Genomic DNA, 22,108 nt, shown 5'->3' with positions numbered 1-22,108 from the left:
TGTTAGGAAGAAAACACATTTGCTACCATTTATTTACTGAATAAATGAATTATAAGATAATATGAAGTTTTATTTACACTAATTAAGAACTGCTTAACTCACGTGTGATCGTCCGGTGAAGGCACCGACTAGTTTCGGACCCGTCGGGGGTCCATCTTCAGGGCGAGTGTTTATTTTGAGGACTTCGCGGTCGCGTCGCATCTCGCGCTCACGTCAGTCTTACTTAATTAATTATGTCTCACGAAAGTTTAATCAATTTAATTATACTTTTATGAGTTTTGCAAAAAATAGCAATAACTACATCTAATATTATAAATGCGAAAGTTTAGATGGATGTTTGTTTGAAGGTATCTCCGGAACGGCTCAATGGATCTTGATGAAATTTGGCATAGATGTAGAACATAGTTTGGAAGAACACATACGCTACTTATTAAGTTTTTTTTTATCCGGAGCAGACGGGGTCACGGACGACAGTTAGTATCAAATGTTGGAAAATAGATCCGTACTAGTTTATTAACCGGTCTAAAAATATCAACAACATTATTGTGACATTGTACAAGCCATACGTAACAATTAAAATTTTTATTCGACCTTTTGATTAGACGCATCCTAATTATGTGATGTTTTCACATATTTGGGATGACAGTCGCCTAGTTGCCGTGGTCTAGTGACAGCTCAGTGTTTAAGGAAGATGGAGAAATTATACGACAATGTGAAAACTGCCATACTTACTTTTAAATTAGACTCATGTTGCTGTTTCGCGCCAATAAGAACTGGAGTCTTGATGACTGGATATTTTAACATATTTATATCGGTAAGATTAGTTATATTACGAATTTTAGATTTACCGTTGGTTTCTGAGATCGAAATCTTTGACAAAACAGAAATAACTATATATTTTAAATCGAGATTTTGAGCTCAGATTGCCACTGTTAGTACATTTATTTTATTACAAAAATAGTCTAGGAGTTAATTCGATTCCCAACAGGGACAAAAATATATATTTTTTATCGCATTTTGTTTTGTTAAATCTTAGTACGATAATAGATGAACTAAATATAAATATAAGTATATAATTTTTTCCAATTACCAAACTTAGAACGAAACTTTATGCCGCCATGTTGCAAAAGGTTTTAAAAATGTAACCCAATTTGTACCAGTTTACTCTTAAATGTAGGTGTCCACTATAGTACAACTTGTAATATACAATTTTTCACATTCAATTTGTAAAAAAAACACAGAACATATTTTAAAAAAAATATGTTTTGTCTAATGTGTTTACCAGATGTTGTCGCTAGTGGGCACCGCGGACGGTGGTATCACCCCGCCGCTGATGGCCGTGCAGGAGGTGATTCTGGATGACGAGGGCTCCAAGGTGATCGGAACGCTGGCTTACGGCACAGAGCTTGCCTTCAACATGCTACTATTGTGTGCTATGTACCGGGTAAATGCTTATTTACTTCGATATTACTTCCTAAAATTGGCCTTGGATTAATTCTAAATATAAGGCATTTCTCGTTATGCGATGTCCTTACAAAGTGATCGATTCATCTGTTAAAAGATATGAAGGCTAGAAGTCAAAAATATATTAGGATCTTAGCAAATAAAATCTATTATTTTTACCCATTACACATTCGTTATTTAATTATTTTGAACAAACGTATATTGTTTTAGAAAGATATAGTTTTACTGCGGACTTACATGTACTTTGGCATGGCGGCAGTTTTCGCATCTGTGCTCGTTTACTCTATGGTAATCGCCGCCATTACACTTCTCACGAAAATCAATGTTATCGTTAATTTCGGTAAGTGCAACATATAAAGTATGCATATGGAGAAATATGTCTCCAATTCTTAATAAAAAATATATTTTTACCTTTCCAGTATTCCAGTGTTACGTAATACTTCTCGTCAGAAGTGCAATAGTTGATATCAAAGAGGAACTCGACGAACAGAAGAATGGTCAAATCACTTTATACTCTGTGACAAAACTGACACCAGAGACAACTGTCATAAAAGACATCGAAACTCCACCAGAAACTGACTGTGATATCACAGAAGATGACAAAAAAGAAGAGAAGATAAAACTAGAGACAGTCAATGAGAATTCGAAAGAAGAGTAATTGGAACAAATAAAATATAATTTATTGTTTAATTTATTTAAATTCCATCATTAAAAGAAATTTTAATTGGAGATAAGTTTCCAATAATAAATGTTAACTTGCTTTTCTTAACCAATTTCCTACAAAAAATCTTTCCTATAACTTACTTCACTCAATAATTCGAACACAAAAAGGGGCTTAGAAAAAAATCACAATTACAAATTTATATGTTTATTTTTTCCTATCAATATAATTTTAACAATTATTAAAACATAATGAACGAAAAATTCAAAGTTATCAACTCAAAAAAAAAACTGCTATCTTTTTAAATTTAATACCAGACAAAGGTATCCCCAAAAAAAACAAAAATTATTCTGTTGTAATTAAAAAAAAATGTCTACAATACAATCACATAAGAAATGTCGTGAAAATAACAGATTATAAAAATCTTCACTTAACAAATAGCTAACTTATATACTAGTGAAATTACTGATTTAATCACAGTTTAAGAAAAAAAAATAAAGAAAAATAAACAAACAATGAGTACAATCATTTAAAAACTTAAACGATGTCAACAGGACTTAACTACAGATTTTATATTTTTATAGATTGCATATAATTCGTACCATTTTTATTGTGACAAAATAAAAGTGACATTTGTATTAAGACATTGTCATCTCTTTTCCTATCTTTGTCAGAAATCACAATATGTCACAGTCACAGTCAAATTCTGTCTAAGATAACCAATAAATTGTATCACATTGCCGCAAAAGCGAAACAAAAATAAAACGAACAACACAGGTGAATAAAAAAAAAAAACGCAGTATAATTAAAAAGAATTTTGTTATGTAAACCTACTCAATAGTTGACTGTAATAATAAATGAATTTCGCTTAAATAGTATTTCACTTTTACTTGAAGAAACAAAAAAAAAAGTATAAAAATTTCAAATCAATATGCAATCTATAAATACAGAAAAATATAAATGTACTTACATATATAATCTTCCGAGTTATTAATTATATAAAAGCACATTAGTTAACACTGAACATCACTGCACAATCACAAACTGGTCCAAATAACTTCCAGGTCCAAACATATGTTACGTTGAATTATAAACACTTTAAACAATACACTTTAGTATATTCTTTAGGCGTCGTTTTTCAGGTTAGAATTATAAAGAAAGAAAATTATCAGAATATATTCTGAATTCCTTCTATAAATTCTTCTTTAAAGTACATTACAGTACTTTTATTTATCAAGTTTCAGTCTATTCATACTACTTGATAGACTGCCACGACCTGAAATGAATTGATTTATTAATCTTACAATCTTACTTATATTATAAACTAGCTTTTACCCGCGACTTCGTCCGCGCGGAATAAAAAAAATGCACACAAGATAAAAAAAGTTCCTATGTCCGTCTCCTAGTTCTAAGCTACCTCACCATCAATTTTCAGCTAAATCAGTTCCACCGATCTTGAGTTATAAATAGTGTAACTAACACCACTTTCTTATATATATATATATATAGATGCGAATGTTTAGATGGATGTTTGTTTGAAGGCATCTCCAGAAAAGTTCAACGGATATTGATGAAATTTGGCACAGGTGTAGAACATAGTTTGGAAGAACACATAGACTACTAAGTAAGTTTTTTTAGATTCCGCGTGAACGGAGTCGTGGGCGACAGTTAGTTAAAAATAAAAATAACTTGACTGATTGTGATATTTAACATATTTCTAATAAGTAAAGGAAGGATCTGACAGGGAAGGGGATGCATAATTTCTTCTGTTTGTCAAAGTATGCAACCATTTTACTGCAAATTTATATGCATATTGGTAGTCACCTAGCTATATAAAACATCTTGTTTGTTTATCTAGTTGTTACACAACTCACGCCTGTATCCCAGAGGGGTAGGCAGAGATCATGGACCTCGATTTAGCATGGCCAAATGAGCCATTTTGTGTCTTTTTCTCCAGTTAATTCACACATATCTTTGAAATTTATTTTTAGTTGATATTTGCGAGTTGTATCACGATGTTTTCCTTAACCTTAACGTAGGATAAATGTACATATGTATATAGAAATATTTAAAAAAAAAAACAAAAAAAAATGGGACACATCTGCAAGCACTTCTTTTCAATTAAATTTTTTTTTATCAAAATCGGACCATCAGGGGCGGAGTTTCGCGGTAACACACATAAAAAAAAATACAGTCGAATTGATAACCTCCTTCTTTTTGAAGTCTGCTAAAAACATGATATATTAGGTCCTTACATATGAAATTGGCGTTTTTCGTACTGGCCACTTTAATCACGAATTTCTCCTCTTTGGTAAGGAATTCCAAATTCAAATTTGTACAGCTATAGACTCATGTATTTGTGGTTCGATGACCGTCATTCATTTGTTTTTTTTTCTTCTGTTTTTTTCTGTTTGCGTCACTCATTTTACAAAATGGAAAACTTAAAATATCGCATTATTTACGAGTACGAGTTCCGCCGTGGCACTAGTGCTGCGGAAACGACTCGAAGGGTGAATGATGTGTATGGCGGTCGTGTTGCAAAAGAAAACACAGTTCGTTTTTGGTTCCAACGTTTTCGTTCTGGAAATTTCGATCTGCAGAACAAGCCCCGTGGCCGGCCTGAGACTCAAGTTGATAATGAAGAGTTGAAGGCTATTGTGGAAGCGGATCCATCGCAAACCACGTCCGAGTTAGCTGCAGGCTGCGATGTTAGTGATAAAACTGTTTTAATTCACTTGAAGCAAATTGGGAAGATTAAAAAGCTTGAAAGGTGGGTACCTCACGAATTGACTGAAGCAAACCGGCAAACGCGCGTCGACTGTTGCGTTACATTACTAAACCGGCACAATAATGAAGGTATTTTAAACCGAATCATTACCTGTGATGAAAAATGGGTTCTTTACGATAATCGGAAGCGCTCAGCGCAATGGTTGGATCCTGGCCAGCCAGCCAAATCCTGCCCCAAGCGAAAATTAACCCCAAAAAAGTTACTTGTAAGCGTTTGGTGGACTAGTGCCGGTATTGTTCATTACAGTTTTCTCAAATCTGGTCAGACTATTACGGCTGATGTCTATTATCAGCAATTGCAAACCATGATGGAAAAGCTAGCGGCTAAACAACCCTAGGCTGGTCAATCGCTCCACGCCACTGCTGCTTCACGACAACGCTAGACCACACACTGCGCAACAGACGGCTACTAAATTAGAATAGCTTCAATTGGAAAGTCTAAGACATCCTCCGTACTCCCCGGACCTTGCTCCAACAGATTACCATTTTTTTCGAAATTTGGATAACTTCTTGCAAGGGAAAAAATTCAACTCCGATGGGGCAGTCCAAATCGCCTTCAAAGATTTTATTGATTCCCGTCCGACTGGTTTTTTTAGTAAAGGGATCAATGAACTACCTATGAGATGGCAAAAGTGCATAGAAAATAATGGTTCATACTTTGATTAATTAAATATATTATATTAAAAAATATTCGACTTTTTGTTCCTCCCATACAAAACGCCAATTTCATATGTAAGGACCTAATATATCGGGATTTGACCCTATAAAAATAAGTATTATCTGACCTCTGCCATGTCCTGCGATGAGACTGGGGAAGTTGGACTCAGTGAGCTCAGGCGCTGCACGGATCATGTGAGAATCTAAAAAAAAACATCAGAGTTTAACAAAAGGCTAAAGAAACAAGTAGACTTTTATGTACAATTTAAAAAAAAAAAGAGTTTAGAAGTCATATGTTGTTATCTTTAGTAACATTAAACATTGCTGTCTGAGACCAAAATCACTATATAAAATATATCGTCTGACAAAATTAAGATAACAAATAGGCACAGGACGCAGTTAATTGAAAAGTTAACTTCTAATCGTGAATGCATTAATTAAAAAATTAACTTCGTTAGGCGTTAAATTTACGAAAATTTAACTCAGGTTAAAGTTAATCGTTAACAGTTAACCATAACAAAATTATACTGCTTTTGGGGCTGAAATAAATAGGTAAAACAAGTAAAAATAAGATCTTTTGATAACTTTTGATAATATGTGCGAATTGCTCACACTTTTGTAAATTGAATTTATAATTTCACACTTGTTTCACGTTAACTTAAAAGTTAATCCGTTAAGCAAAATGTTAACTTTATTAATTAACGATTAATGGATTAACGAGTTTATGCCCAGCTTTGCAAATAAGAACGTTATATTCAAGTATTTTGATCTCAGAAACTAATAAGTCAATATTAATTAGTTAAATTGTATTTATAGTCATAAACACAAGTATATAAAACTTTTGTTTAAACTAAAAAACATATATATATTTTGTTCCATATAAATAATATAAAAACTTACAATCAGTCTTTGGCATACGCAATGGCACATGTACTCTCTTTTCTTTTTTCCTTCCTACAAAATCATAAAAAAAATATATTTACTATACAAAAAAAAAACCAACAATGTAGAAAACTTAAACAAAAAATTACACATTTTATATAATACAAGAATACATTACTAATAACTCAAAACAACTAGAATACTTTTTTAATGTTTTAACTCAAAGAATTATTTGTTCGGAATAAAACTTAAAAAAACTACTGTACAGATTAAAAAAATTCTTTCACTGATAATATTCTTACTTATAAATAAAATATATAAACATATAACTAATATATTTACCTCCTACTTCACTAACACTACTCGTAGTGGAATCAAGTAGTGATTCATTCACTGTAGATGTATTTGATGAAGAAGGTTCCTGTAATAATTATGAAATAAATCATACACAATTTTTTATGTATAACTGTCGCTCACGACATAAAAAAACTTAATTAGTAGACTATGTGTCCTTCCAGACTATGTTCTACATTTGTACCAAATTTAATCGAGATCTGTTTAGCTTTTCCGGAGATACCTTCTAACAAATATTCATCCAAACATTAACATTTATCTTTTTTTTTTTTTCATTTTTTTTGTTCCTTGTGTGCAACAACTTCTTAATTTCTTTATTTAAAATTAATAAAAACTAATACATTTATCTATATATATAAAAGAAAGTCGTGTTAGTTACACTATTTATAACTCAAGAAGGGCTGAATCGATTTGACTGAAAATTGGTGGGCAGGTAGCTTAGAACCAGGAAACGGACATAGGATAATTTTTACCCCGTTTTCTATTTTTTTATCCGCGCGGACGAAGTCGCGGGTGACAGCTAGTTTATAATATTAGTAAGATACAGTTGTAGAGGTTTAAGTGTCATCTGTTGAACAATGAATAAAGTATTGTCATATTGTGTCATAAATTTAAAGGAAGTTAGGGGGTTATGACATAATCCAATCAATTTGCACACTTTTTTATAATTTAATATCAAACTTATAGCAATTTTTTCATTCCCTTTTTGGTCTGTCTAAACATCTTATACATTTGACTGGCGACTCTATTTTCATCTTACAACTGAACCTTTTATGTTTGGAAATTTTATCATTTAACTAAGGTTCTTATGAAGAAGGATCACATTGAGATACAACTTGCATCATATCTGAGAAGAAATTCAATGATACGTGTGAAGTCAACTCGCACTGGGCCAGCATTGACTATGACCTAGTCACACCTTACTTAAGATAGGCTCGAATCCCGCTAGTACAGTTGTGTAATTAACTGTTTGGATGTATGTTTATTATATATATCCAAAACGGCTTAATAGATCTTGCTGAAATTAAGAACAGATGTAGAACATAATTGGAACACATAAGCTAATTACTAAGTTTTTTGTGGGCAAATGCTAGTTATATATCTAACTAATATTATAAATGCGAATGTTTAGATGGATGTTTGTTTGAAGGTATCTTTGGAACGGATCAACGGATCTTGATGAAATTTAGCATAGATGTAGAGCATAGTCTGGAAGAACACATACTAATAAAGTTTTTTTTAATTCCCCACGGACAAAGTCACGGACGACAGCTAGTAAGATATAAAATATTTACCGCAAAACCTGCAACACTCGGCGGCACACGACCTCTCTTCTGTTCTTGAAGAGCGTAAATACCCTGAAATAGACAATTGTTTATATTAACATCTTAGTACACAAAAATCTATATATATATATATATATATATATATATATATATATATATATATATATATATATATATATATATATATATATATATATATATATATATATATATATATATATATATATATATAAAAGAAAGTGGTGTTAGTTACACTATTTATAAATTGAACTTAATAATTTTTTTATTGATAAATGATTAACTAAGCGATAAATAATGTACAATTTATTTTTTTAAATGTAGATAAAAATACTTACACATAAAAAAAAGCTTGAAAAACATTTTGAAGTTTCTCAGTTGATAAAAAAATTTTTTTTTCGTGTAAATTTTCTCAAAACTGATAGATTAAATTGAAAATTTTCGATTATTTAATCAAAAACTCTTAAAATCGGTATACATGAAAGTTTGATGATGAATATCTTTTGAACGCTTAATTTAATCGCCAAAACATATGATACCATTTTTATAGAGCAGTTAATTTGCTACAAAAATTTCTATTGCGCATTCAATAATAGCCATTTCTTGTCGAGTTATAAAATTCATAAACAAAAGTGACATTTGACTTAAAATAATCAATCTTAAATCTTCAATATTAGTGAAATGGTGAGGTTTACGGAAAAAACATAAGATACCTTTTTTGTAGAGCATTAAATTTCCTACAAAATTCTTAAAAAAAAATTTTCTGTACGACCAATTAATGATGAGGAATGAATTTTTTTCTATTGGACTGAGAAAAAAATGAAAAACTGCGACGCGGAGGATCTTCCTATTAAAATTAAGAGTTCATATTTGGTGAGAATTTTTTTAAGGTGCCTAGTAACCCATTTTTCCGTATTAATTGTAAAAAAAAAAATAGTTGATATTTTTGACCCACCCTAATATATATATATATAAAAGAAAGTGGTGTTAGTTACACTATTTATAACTCAAGATCGGTCGAACTGATTTAGCTGAAAATTGATGGGGAGGTAGCTTAGAACTAGGAGACGGACATAGGAACTTTTTTATCTTGTGTGCATTTTTTTTATTCCGCGCGGACAGAGTCGCGGGTAAAAGCTAGTTTATAATAAAAATTACCTTAATTCTAAACATCTATTTGCAGGAATCTAACAGATAAATTAAAAAAAATTATTATTATGCTCTTAATCAGATGGATTAAGAGCATTATAGAAAAATACAGCGAAAATTTTACATCACGAAATGACTTTCGGAAATTCAGTTTTAATTAAAAAATCTCATAATTCTAAGTATTATTTAGAAACTTGAAATATTAAAATGAAGTAATATTTTTTTTTGATTAAAAAATCACAGTACAATCCAATCTGGATAAACGAGAGTCTAAGGAACAGTCTAGCTTATATATTTCTTTTACCAGATTTTTAAGCTATTATAATCTGTCAGGACTAAACAATGACTCTGGCTTATAGTTCGACTGTATATAAATAAGATAGAAAGAAAGAAAGACAGACAGACAGACAGACAGAAAGAAAGAAAGAAAAAAAAAAACATTTATAGACGAAAATTTCTCTTTTACTGAACATGTAAATTTTTTATGTAAGAAACTTAGGAATATTCTTAGCAAATTTTATCATCTTAGTTTTAGAGTCCCAAAAGGGACATTAAAATTACTTTATAATTCATTAGTGGAACCAATACTCGATTATGCTCTCGATTGTTATGGACTCACACATAAAACCCATATTTCTAAACTGGAAAATATTCAACTAAGATATGTTAAATTACTTGTGGATAAAAAAAGAAAATCAAAATATAATCAGGACTCATTCAAACTTTTTAAAATATGTAAAATACTTCCTGTTAGTGTCAAACATAAATATTTAATTGCAGTTAACAATCGTGAGCATACTTCTTTTTTTAAAAATATATGTAATACCTACAATACCCGAGCAATGATTGCAGGTAAATATATGGTGCCCAGGGTACATAATATATACGGAGACCGAACTCTTAAAAAACGTGTACCGTATATATTTAATAGTTTACCTGCATTCATTACGGATGAAAGTATCAAAGGTAAATTTAAAACAAAGCTCAAAAAATATTTATTACATGCATTGCCATAACTTCTTTTCTCGTAACTGATTTCATTATACTTTCTTTAAATTTATTTTAATTTTAATAATCATACTTATCTAATTTTATTTTATATACATTTAAATTTAAATTAAATTAAATTTAATTTTTAATTATCATACTAATCTAATTTTTATATTATATCAATTTAAATTTAAATTAAATTTCTTGATTCCACAGTCATTTATTTTATATAATTTTGTGGGACATAGTTCTATTTTAGGTTTTTTTATTGTATTGTAAATAAATAATAATAATAAATAATAATAAATAACAAATATGCAGCACAAATTTGATACAAAAGTGTGGCAAAAGTTAACCAGCTCGGCAAAGCAGGGACAGAAGGGGAAGTAGATTTGACGGAGAGGAAGAGAATATATAAATCCCATCCTCTGTCAAATAAAGGTAGGCATCTCATCTATAATTGCTAATGTCTATGAACCGTTGATTCAAGTTGTTGCTTGTTAGTTGTTTGCTTATGATATAAAAAAGACTAGTCTTTACATTGATTTTTATCTGTCATATTTAGAAAAAAAAAGATAGAATGACTTACTTCAATATCATATCCATGTGGTACATGTTTGCCAGGGACGAGGTCTACTCCGGCAAGAGCACAGCAAGCATCCAATATGGTGAAAGACCAGCACTTGATGCGGTACGAGCTGCATTCCACTTCCTTCTCCATCCCCAAATGGTACTATCACATAATTGGATTTAAAACAATGTCTGATAAATACAAAATAAACTGCGACTGATTGTATTGTTTATGGATGGATGGATGGAGTCAACGGATCTTGATGAAATTTGACACAGATGTAGAACATTGAAGAAATAGTCTACTATTTTTTTTTACTACCCGCGGACTGAGTCTCGGGCGACGACTAGTAACTTATAAATTATAATTTATAAATTAAAAAAGTTAAAACAAGCATTATTCCAAATTATAATACAATCTAATCAGGAAAAGCGAAAAAACTCTATAAGCAAGACAGTTACATACAACATACGTTCCTTGGACTCTCGCTTATCCAGGTTTGACTGTATACTCGTATATTTTTGAGGAATTATAACAGATTTAACTTACGTTTAATTAAGTTGCAATGCAAGAAATATGAAAAAAAAAAGTTTTTTTTAAATATAAGTAAGATATCATACCTCACAACCGAGTCCTGGTGTGTATTTGAATAGATCCTTCTGGAGTTGTACCAGTGCCAGAGATTCCTTTGGAAAACCCTCGTCCGTTCTCGTTTTTATAGAATTTATCAAATTGTAGAATAGAGTATCCAACCTGTATATACGATATACTGAATCATCCTCCGCTGAAAAATAAAGTTGTTGTTATTTCATTTTAAATTAATTCATAGTCATTATACATCCCCACTGAGAGGTTTTGAGCCTACCCTAAGTTAGGGGTGACTAGGTCATAGTCAACCATGCTGGCTAAGTGCGGGTTGACTTCACACATATCATTAAATTTCTTCTCCTTCACCTTAGGATAAATGTACATATGTAAATCGAAAAACACATCGGTATATATATCGGGATTCAAACCCAGGACATGCAGATTGCAAGTCAAGTTCTTAACACCTGAGACAACGACGCTCGGAATTAAAAAAACTTAATAAGTAGCCTAAGTGTTCTTCCAGACTAAGTTCTACATCAATGTCAAATTTCATCAAGATCCGTGATGCCGTTTTAGAGATAACTTTTAAGAAACATTCATCCATCCAAACATTCGCATTTATAATATTAGTAAGATATAAATTACAAAAAAAAAAAAAATCCATGAATCTATGGAATTTAACTATAATTTCAATATGTATAAAATTAAATACAGGAGGATAAAGTTTAACTAACAATGTTAAAACTTTTTAGTAAATAGAAGGCTCTTAAAATTAGATCATCTAAAAACACACTAAAATAGTATTTAAAAACATTATAGACTGAATTTACATTGTCGAAATCTATATATAAAAGAAAGTCGTGTTAGTTACACTATCTATAACTCAAGATCGGTCGAACTGATTTAGCTGAAAATTGATGTGGAGGTAGCTTAGAACTAGGAGACGGACATAGGAACTTTTTTATCTTGTGTGCTTTTTTTTATTCCGCGCGGACGGAGTCGCGGGTAAAAGCTATATTGTATAAAAACATTGCTAACTTTATCTTTTCAAAGAGAGGAAAAGCGATAATAAATTTGCATACAAATCTTTCGACAATGGAAACCCGCTGTAAATTTACATTCAACTTACAACTTCTGCTGCAAAGCTGTCTGAAAAAATCCCGAATAGGTAACACTTTCTCTGGCATTGTAAATATAGGACGGACAACTTTACTATGATTTCCTTTTTGTAAATAATCTAATAAATGTGCTTGAATTTCCAAATAGTCACTCCTCGGTTTACATTCATCCGGCATTTCTAATCCATTTTCCATACATCCCAGTTTCACATCATTCGCATAACCAGTTGGTATGAAGCCTGAAAAAAGAAGAATAAATTATTTAATGTCTAACATTAAAAAGCATTTTTTACTTGGAATTATCGGAGGAGTTGGAAAGAAAAACAATTTTATTTCAATCGAAAGGTAGTACTTGCAGGTGGGTACCATTTTTTTTATTATTTCTTAAAATAACTAGAAGACTAGTAGATTTAGAGTTTTTAAATTAAGAGAACATTGAATTGTTATATAAAAAAAGATACAAGACAAATACATAGTTATTATCATCATCATCAACCTGCCCTTATCTCTGTGGAGGGTCGGCACAGTATGTACTACTCCTCCATACATCTCCATCATCTGTCATATCTGAAATACATAGTTATTATATATTATATATTTACCTGGGTTAATAATTTTATGATACGTCTCCTCTATACCTCCGGCTAAACTGAATCTCAGCATTGAACATTCCCCAATTAGATAATGACTGTCGCTTACTTTGCAGTAATAGTTTATATCCATTATGTAAAATACATCACTAAGCAAAGCTTAAAGAAACAAAAAGAAAAATTTACTAACAATCAAAAGATAAATGTACAAGAGAAATTGTAAGAGACTCTATTCCTATTCCTAAAACTGTCTTATTTGTTTTTTTATATCATAAGGTGGCAAACGGTCACCTGAATTCGCCGAAATAGCGATAGCTACCGTTGCCTAGACATCCACAATTGCAGATGCATTGCATGCATGCACAGAAAGAGTAAAATCCACTTCCTCTTCTTTCCTCCATCTTCCATCCTTTCCTTATAATAAAAGGGTGGGAAGGGAACGTCAAATTTAGTTCAACTCCACACCTATCTTGTTACGTAAATTGCTACATTATAACCAAAAACAACCTTTGAAAAAAGTTACAACTCTTAAAACATATCTTATGATGTACCTCTTTTCGTGGCAGAATTTAAAAGTGGCATTATATTGATAATTTTTGCATTACCATTTAAAAAAAGTACAAAACATTCAAACGAGATTTAATTCAGGCGGAATATGACCTTCAAATGAAACTGTTTCAAAGAATTAAATTTGCTTCTCACTTAGAATCATATAACATATAACAAATTGTCATACTAAGAACTATTATGTAGCTAACACATTACCTTGATAAGCTTTCCTTCTCAAATTACATTTCAAAGAAATAGGTACAAAATAAACATACTGGACTCAAATTCAATGGAAATAAGAAATTATAACAAACATATCTAAACAAATTTAACCTTTATAAGGCTGTAATCAACACACAATCAACAATTTATACACACACTGTATTACTTCAAAAATACTGTTAGATAGTGTTTAATTAAATATGTGTTTTAACCCTTTGACTGCCGCTGATTGATATTATTGACCTCAACATGGTTATATTCACCATAAATATGTATCACCACAATGATTTCAGTATGAGTACTTCATTATTTATTGGTAAAGATTGCATTGCACAAGCCTACACATAATAATGTTTAAAAAACTAAAATCTGCACTGAGTTCTAGTAATGTTATAAAAGGGTTGACATATGTTTAAGTTAAAGTGTATTTGAAACACTGTCTCAGTTTTATATAAGGCCCAGAAATTTTCTAAAATTAATTTATAGACAATAAATAACTATGTCAACTAGTAATATGTGTATAAATTCTCATTTTTATTGAATTTGATACATACATACATACATACTATACCCAAAGAAATAACCAAATGCAATTAATCATTAATGAAAAAAAAAAATAAGCAAATCATAGCATCCAACAACGAGTTATATCTCATACGAGACCTAATAAGAGAGGTAATTCTTCATCACTTAAATCAAAATACATCGACCTTACTTAAACACTAATAATAACTTACTTCCATTCATGTGACTATAAGTCACAATATTTTTAATATCTTCTAGTTCATTCTCTTGTGCTTCACGCATTTCTCTCTCCTGGAGTTCAATCTGAGAGAGTGGTATACCTATAGCATACATTAATAAATTAAATCTTACATATTACACAACTTGCCCTGAATGACTTACAGGACTCGCCCTGAAGATGGACCCCCGATGGGTTCGAAACTAGTCGGTGCCGCCACCGGACGATCAAACGTGAGTTAAGCCGTTTCTTAATTAATTAATTACACAACTTGTATCAAAATGGTTACATTTACATTTCAACACATGAGTCAATATGGAAACACTCTTCTCTAAATTTTATCTTACATGTAGAAATATAGCAAGTATTCCTTCCTCCATAACTTAACAATATCTATACTATTTCTGTGTTAATGTTAAGGAATTGATAAGTAGTTAAATAAAATATGAAATTTTTAATATTAAAATCACTTAAAATACTTTTTTGAGGAATTATATGCCTTGATTTTATATTTAGTATTTAACTTAATAGGTTCAATGAAACTTAATTCCGTTACTTATATATTTTTAAGCATTAAAAATGAATAAATAAGAAATTTTAGTTATTTTTTTTTAATAACATAATTGATTATGTACCTGTGGATGTATACTTTGTAATGGGAACACCATTCTTCTGTTTTGCTTGTTTGGCCATAGCTTCATACTTTGAACGGACACTAGGTGGCAACTCCTAAATTCAAACATAAAAATCAAAATTTATCTAATATCTATAATATTCTAAATTAATACTTCCCTTGCTTTAGCTGCTGGATGACTTCATTCATATGGAATTTAAAAAAATAAATAAAAAGCCTAAACTTTATCCTGATCCATTCAGCCATTCAGAAGAAATGTGATAACAAACAAAGTTACAGTACACATTTTATTGACATGTCATTTATGTATGACTTTTGTTCATATAATCGACATTAAAAAACTCTTGAATCCACACATATTTACAATTTCGATTAGTTCTTTAAAATCACATGTGCAATAACTTCAAAACATTAAATTCCGAAGATATAAATCTTGAAATGTTCATACTGTATGGAAATTCACATTCTGTATTTATATTTTTATTAGAATGGACCAATAGAATAACCATAAAGTTACGATGAATGCATTTAACCAAAAATACACATTCAGTCCAATGTATTGCTTAGCATTTTGAAAAACATAGGTTTTTTTTCAGTAAATTATTAATTATTTGAATTACCAGAGACAGACAAAGGCAATTCCAAGATATTAATTAAGTATACTGGAATCACTCATATTATAGAAGATTATAAGTAGGAATATACATTACCCTCCAGGAGGGACCTGCAGCTTCTGCGATTTCAGCCATGTTTGCATAATTTATTCCTTTTTCTTGTTGTTCTTTTTTAAAATTAAGCATATAAAAGTAAAAAGCGTTTCTCGGTGCTTTCTTCGGCATTTTTCTTAAATGAAATACAGTGTCTTATAGATCTCTGAAATAAAAGTGAAAATTTTGACAGGTAACGGCCGGTAATTAAAGAAAAAAATACAACAATTTTTGGAGTTGCCAGGGGTTAGCCCTAAAATTCCTCCAAAAGCTAAGTTTTAAGAAAACCCCCAAGTTTTTTAAAGCGTTTTTAAATATTTTATAGTTAAAATTGACGTGCACCTCAATTTTCCTCCAAATATCCTATCGTTCCCGTTCACTCTACCAACCGGGATAAGACAAGTGGTAATGCAACAATTTTCTCCTTAAATCACCTGGCCACATAAACCATGTCCTCCCAAATTTGGGGGAATTCTAGTTCATCTGCAACAGCGCTAGGAAAGGAAAATAAAATCAAACGAAAGCTATATAAAACAATAGAGGATAAAATGGGACATAACAAAACATAAAATGGGGATATATTGACCAGTATAATCCAATTTATTATTGCAACATTTTACATTTACGCCAAACGAAATATAATGTCATTGTCATCTATAGTGCGACAATGCGACAAGATTACCTGAGTTGGTGAGAGAGTCGCTGCTATCGCGAATAGTTCTGTCCTAAAAACCTATTTAGGCACTGAAAATGCCATTAAAGAAAAGTTACAAGACAAGGCAGATATTAGTCAATCAAGGATATTTGACCCGATGAGAGCGGTGCTGCTTTCGGGATTGGCTCTGTTAGAAATACGTAAATAAAAATTAAATTTGCATCATAGACACTCAGAAAATGACAGCACCATGACAGCATTCACAACAGCTACGATGAGAAAAGAATCTTGTGACACATTTTTGACGTTTACAGGGCGCTAGTGAGTTGTCATAATTTGGTTTAAGTTATGGCCACCGGGTCAGAAAATTTTGTCGATCTATAAATTCCAAGCTCTACCAATTGTCATTTTGTTCTGTCATTGAATTGAATATTTTCTCTGTCCAATTTCCAATAGTGGCTCGATAAGTGCTGAGTTTGTCCGTTTTTAGTTTTTTCTAGTGTCTACCGTTATATTTTTATGTTAAAATTAGATATAATCTTATAAGTAAATGCAGACTAACATTGTTATTTAATTCATTAATATTAAAAAAAATTGTGAACTTTTTCACTGCGTATTATACCTTGCAAGTTACAACTAAGAGGTAAATTGTTTTTCGATAGCATTAAATCTCATCTTTATTATTAATAAATTAACTCACCTTACTCACTATCATTATTTTATTTGTTTTACAATTTGACATCTATGTTTTTTATATCGGAAAATACGTATAGGTCGATATGGAGCATACATTGTGTTCTGTGTTCTATTAGAAAGATTTGATCTAAATTGTCGGTATCCGGGCTGGATCCTGAATGAGTTTGTGCCTGATATCGTACGATTACATAGAGAGTATTCACATGGGTTTATATGCGACAAATATAGTGAATTTATGTTACATTCTAAATAAAATTACTAACATAATCTTGTAATATTTTTCGTATCTTGTAATAAATTATATTACTTTTTCATATGAATTACTTTAATTATTCTGCATCTTTTTGTAGTTTAATCTATTATTGTCATTAATATATTTTCATTGAAATGTAAAGACGCCCCTTTTTAAATTACAACTGTTTCTTCTTTGTATGTCATAAGTTCTTTTCCTTTAAACATTATTGAAAAAGATTTCCTTTTATAGTTTTTTCTATGTATGAGGGTTAAGTGCATAATTTAATCATAATAGTTTTCCTATTCACAAACACCTTTTGGTGAAAAAGTTCCATTATAAAAAATAAAACCATTGACATATCTATCTATATATTAGGTCCTTACATATGAAATTGGCGTTTGTATGGGAGGAACAAAAAGTCGAATATTTTTTAATATAATATATTTAATTAATCAAAGTATGAACCATTATTTTCTATGCCCTTTTGCCATCTCATAGGTAGTTCATTGATCCCTTTACTAAAAAAACCAATCGGACGGGAATCAATAAAATCTTTGAAGGCGATTTGGACTGCCCCATCGGAGTTGAATTTTTTCCCTTGCAAGAAGTTATCCAAATTTCGAAAAAAATGGTAATCTGTTGGAGCAAGGTCCGGGGAGTACGGAGGATGTCTTAGACTTTCCAATTGAAGCTCTTCTAATTTAGTAGCCGTCTGTTGCGCAGTGTGTGGTCTAGCGTTGTCGTGAAGCAGCAGTGGCGTGAAGCGATTGACCAGCCTAGGTTATTTAGCCGCTAGCTTTTCCATCATGGTTTGCAATTGCTGACAATAGACATCAGCCGTAATAGTCTGGCCAGATTTGAGAAAACTGTAATGAACAATACCGGCACTAGTCCACCAAACGCTTACAAGTAACTTTTTTGGGGTTAATTTTCGCTTGGGGCAGGATTTGGCTGGCTGGCCAGGATCCAACCATTGCGCTGAGCACTTCCGATTATCGTAAAGAACCCATTTTTCATCACAGGTAATGATTCGGTTTAAAATACCTTCATTATTGTGCCGGTTTAGTAATGTAACGCAACAGTCGACGCGCGTTTGTCGGTTTGCTTCAGTCAATTCGTGAGGTACCCACCTTTCATGCTTTTTAATCTTCCCAATTTGCTTCAAGTGAAGTAAAACAGTTTTATCACTAACATCGCAGCCTGCAGCTAACTCGGACGTGGTTTGCGATGGATCCGCTTCCACAATATCCTTCAACTCTTCATTATCAACTTGAGTCTCAGGCCGTCCACGGGGCTTGTTCTGCAGATCGAAATTTCCAGAACGAAAACGTTGGAACCAAAAACGAACTGTGTTTTCTTTTGCAACACGACCGCCATACACATCATTCACCCTTCGAGTCGTTTCCGCAGCACTAGTGCCACGGCGGAACTCGTACTCGTAAATAATGCGATATTTTAAGTTTTCCTTTTTGTAAAATGAGTGACGCAAACAGAAAAAAACAGAAGAAGAAAAACAAATGAATGACGGCCATCGAACCACAAATACATGAGTCTATAGCTGTACAAATTTGAATTTGGAAATCCTTACCAAAGAGGAGAAATTCGTGATTAAAGTGGCCAGTACGAAAAACGCCAATTTCATATGTAAGGACCTAATATATAAAAGAAAGTCGTGTTAGTTACACTATTTATAACTCAAGAACGGCTGAATCGATCTGACTGAAAATTGGTGGGCAGGTAGCTTAGAACCAGGAAACGGACATAGGATAATTTTTACCCCGTTTTCTATTTTTCATTCCGCGCGGACGGAGTCGCGGGTAAAAGCTAGTTGTAAAATAAATTAAGAAAAACTATAAATGCTATGCATATTGACAACTCAACTGCACTAGCTGTTAAAGTTAATTAAATCAGTCATTTGTTATCTGATATTAATGAACATGTAAAATGAATTTGCTCTTTTAAATTGTATTCTGATTTTTCTAATCTGTTTTGACTCAATATAAATATGATCAGTTTTGTGTTGTAAGTGATAGAGCAAGGATGCTAAATAGTAAATTCTAATTATGTTTTAATCATATAAATAAACTAGATTTAGCTTTTTTTGCACAATTTAATTCACACAGATTAAATATTAAATATAATATAGCTTATATTACCTAGTGATAATGTAGCTTTATAATGGTTAAAGAATTTTTGAAATTAGTCCAGGCATTTTTGTGTTTATTTGTTACAAGTTAAATTAAGAATCTTTCCTCTTTGTACTACAGAATGAATAAGCTTTTAGTCTTCAGTAATAATAAGATATAATAGTAAAAAAAAATTTTGTCTATGAAACCACAGACAGAGATTCAGACATGATGAAAATATTTCTTTCCATCTGGTCAGGAATTTATGGTCCTGGTAATCAAAGAAACATTAAGGAGCTGCTGGTTTGGTTAGAATAATCCATGTCCTACCCTCACACAAAGTAAACGCCAGCCGTGGAGTTGTGTAAACCATAGCCCATGGATGATGGATGTTTGTTTGAAGGTATCTCCAGAATGGCTCAACGGATCTTACTGAAATTTGGCATAGATGTAGAACATAGTCTAGAAGGATAAATAGGCTAATGAAGTTATTTTTTAATTCCTCGCGGACGAAGTTGTGGGTGACAGCTAGTACTACTTTAACAAAATTAGTTGTTTATCTACTAGTAGTAATAATAATAAGAATGATATTGTTTCAGGTGTGGACACGGAAGTGACAATGTGCCGGTTATCATGAAGCAGTATCCCGTCGGCCACGCGACTGTCAATGATTACCTGATGATGTACCTAGCCAAATGGAAGCGGGTTGCTGTTGTATTACTCTTTGTGTGGATTGTCGTCACATACCTCGTCATATCGCCGCTAAGGTAGGTAACAACACAACTCACACCTATAGTAGACCAATAGGGAGGTACTATGGACCATAGGGAAGAAAACGGACTTGTTACCTATATATTGTACCATCTAAATTATATTGAAAATCTTTGATTACTCCAAGTACATGGACTGTTTTAAGCAGTTGTACAATTCCTAGCATGTAAAGTAGACTTCAGGCATACATGGACTGCAGTTTTCATTTGCTAAAGAATACTTTGAACAGTTCATATGAGGTTAAGGGTCCATATCTTATATAACATGTAAAATAAATATCATATTCTCTTGAACATAAAATATTATATACGTTTTATGTACCTATACATGCATACGTGTACATACACGTCGTAAATAAATGTGCCCTAAATTATCGGGACATCGGAATTGGTCGTAAATAATTCAATACGCAGCATTCCGAAGTAATGCGGTTTAGCCAATATTTTTCGTATTATGTTGTTTCGCCTTTCGCATACTTTAAGATTGCACCTTTTGCAAATAGAAGACAATGAATTTAAAGTACACATATTCTTATACATGAAATTCTCATGTCACAATTTTAGTTACCATACCCCTCCGAAACGGCTTGACCGATTTTTAATGAAATGTTATATGTATATTCAGTAGGTCTGAGAATCGGCTACTATCTATTTTTCATACCGCTATTAAGTTTTTTTTGACTGCGCGCGGATGGAGTCATACTTATTTTTTTATCAATTTTAGTGTCATAATTATCATTTTAAAGTTTTAAATAATTTTCAGACAATGTTGAAAATATAAATATAAAAAATGTTTCCCATTTAAAATCACTAATTTCGTTTGTTCATTGAACAGCGAAATGTAACGTGTCTTTGTTTACCTAATTTTGTAAACATACGTTATATTTTCAAACATTACATAATTCAAGTGCAACGATCTCTGATTGAAAGACATTGGCATTGCGCTAATAAATATTTCATGACCTCCCGCATATAACTTGAATTCTATACCTTTACTAGCTGTCGCCCGCGACTCCGTCCGCGCGCAGTTAAAAAATGGGGGGAGGGTATGAAAAATAGATGTTGGCCGATCCTCAGACCTACTCAATATGCTCACAAAATTTCATTAGAATCGGTCAAGCCGTTTCGGAGGAGTACGGGAACGAAAACTGTGACACGAGAATTTTATATAATAGATTGATCTGTCGTGATTAAAGGTGCCACCTTTAAATGTTTAACTCGAATTCTTCATGGTCATATGTTGTATATTTCGGCTACGGTTTTTTTCCCAAGCCAGGGGTTGAAATTTCATGGATCTTCGTTTTTATTAGTAACCAGTGTTGGGGTCTAAGTTTATTGAAATTTAGATTTTAGACCATAGATTCTCAAACTATTTTCTCGTTTTAAAATATTGCAAGTTTCAGTGAACCTCTCGTTGCTACATTTTTTCTTCAGCTTGTGAACCTTTAGCTTTCCTGCCATCAAGGACCCAAGCTAGGTTTTCGGATAACTCCTGAGGGTCCAACTAAACTTTGGGAATCACTTTCTTAGACTATTAAACATGTTTGTTTGTCAACGATTCCACAATTTAATACGTCTTTCAATGTCCATTTCGCAAATATTAATTTCTTTATTTATTTGAACCGTAAATATCATTGACTCGAGAATGAAAAATGTG

At 31.7% G+C, this 22,108-nt stretch overlaps 4 protein-coding genes across 4 annotated transcripts in view; 3 read left to right on the top strand and 1 right to left on the bottom strand.

The window, feature by feature from the left end:
• Positions 1-645: 645 nt before the first annotated feature.
• LOC123721666 lies at positions 646-1,495 on the top strand. The gene is made up of 2 exons (XM_045681063.1): positions 646-814; positions 1,286-1,495. The coding sequence occupies exons 1-2, from the start codon at positions 692-694 to the stop codon at positions 1,493-1,495; spliced, it is 333 nt and encodes a 110-aa protein (XP_045537019.1). The 5' UTR covers positions 646-691.
• Positions 1,496-1,679: 184 nt separating this feature from the next.
• LOC106711982 lies at positions 1,680-2,123 on the top strand. Its single transcript, XM_014504419.2, has 2 exons — positions 1,680-1,804; positions 1,884-2,123. Exons 1-2 carry the CDS (start codon positions 1,702-1,704, stop codon positions 2,120-2,122), a joined length of 342 nt encoding a protein of 113 aa, XP_014359905.2. The 5' UTR covers positions 1,680-1,701; the 3' UTR covers position 2,123.
• Positions 2,124-3,085: 962 nt separating this feature from the next.
• On the bottom strand, positions 3,086-16,165 carry LOC106711957 (protein maelstrom homolog). The gene is made up of 12 exons (XM_045680936.1): positions 15,973-16,165; positions 15,264-15,357; positions 14,624-14,731; positions 13,128-13,274; positions 12,537-12,764; positions 11,440-11,603; positions 10,838-10,981; positions 8,101-8,163; positions 6,794-6,872; positions 6,470-6,523; positions 5,698-5,772; positions 3,086-3,401 (listed from the first exon to the last, which is right to left on the bottom strand). The coding sequence occupies exons 1-12, from the start codon at positions 16,099-16,101 to the stop codon at positions 3,352-3,354; spliced, it is 1,335 nt and encodes a 444-aa protein (XP_045536892.1). The 5' UTR covers positions 16,102-16,165; the 3' UTR covers positions 3,086-3,351.
• Positions 16,166-17,089: 924 nt separating this feature from the next.
• Positions 17,090-22,108, top strand: part of LOC106711967 (alpha-(1,6)-fucosyltransferase) — a 30,686-nt gene continuing 25,667 nt past the window's right edge. Inside the window, exons 1-2 of the mRNA XM_045680819.1 lie at positions 17,090-17,267; positions 20,281-20,448. Of these exons, the coding sequence (XP_045536775.1) occupies positions 20,315-20,448 (134 nt within the window). The 5' untranslated portion in view covers positions 17,090-17,267; positions 20,281-20,314. The remainder of the gene's footprint in view (positions 17,268-20,280; positions 20,449-22,108) is intronic.

The sequence above is a fragment of the Papilio machaon genome, chromosome 14, assembly GCF_912999745.1.
Source record: "Papilio machaon chromosome 14, ilPapMach1.1, whole genome shotgun sequence".
In the NCBI taxonomy this organism is placed as follows: domain Eukaryota; kingdom Metazoa; phylum Arthropoda; class Insecta; order Lepidoptera; family Papilionidae; genus Papilio; species Papilio machaon.
The sequence above is the reverse complement of the archived record's forward strand: the minus strand, read 5'-3'. Positions and strand labels throughout refer to the sequence as shown.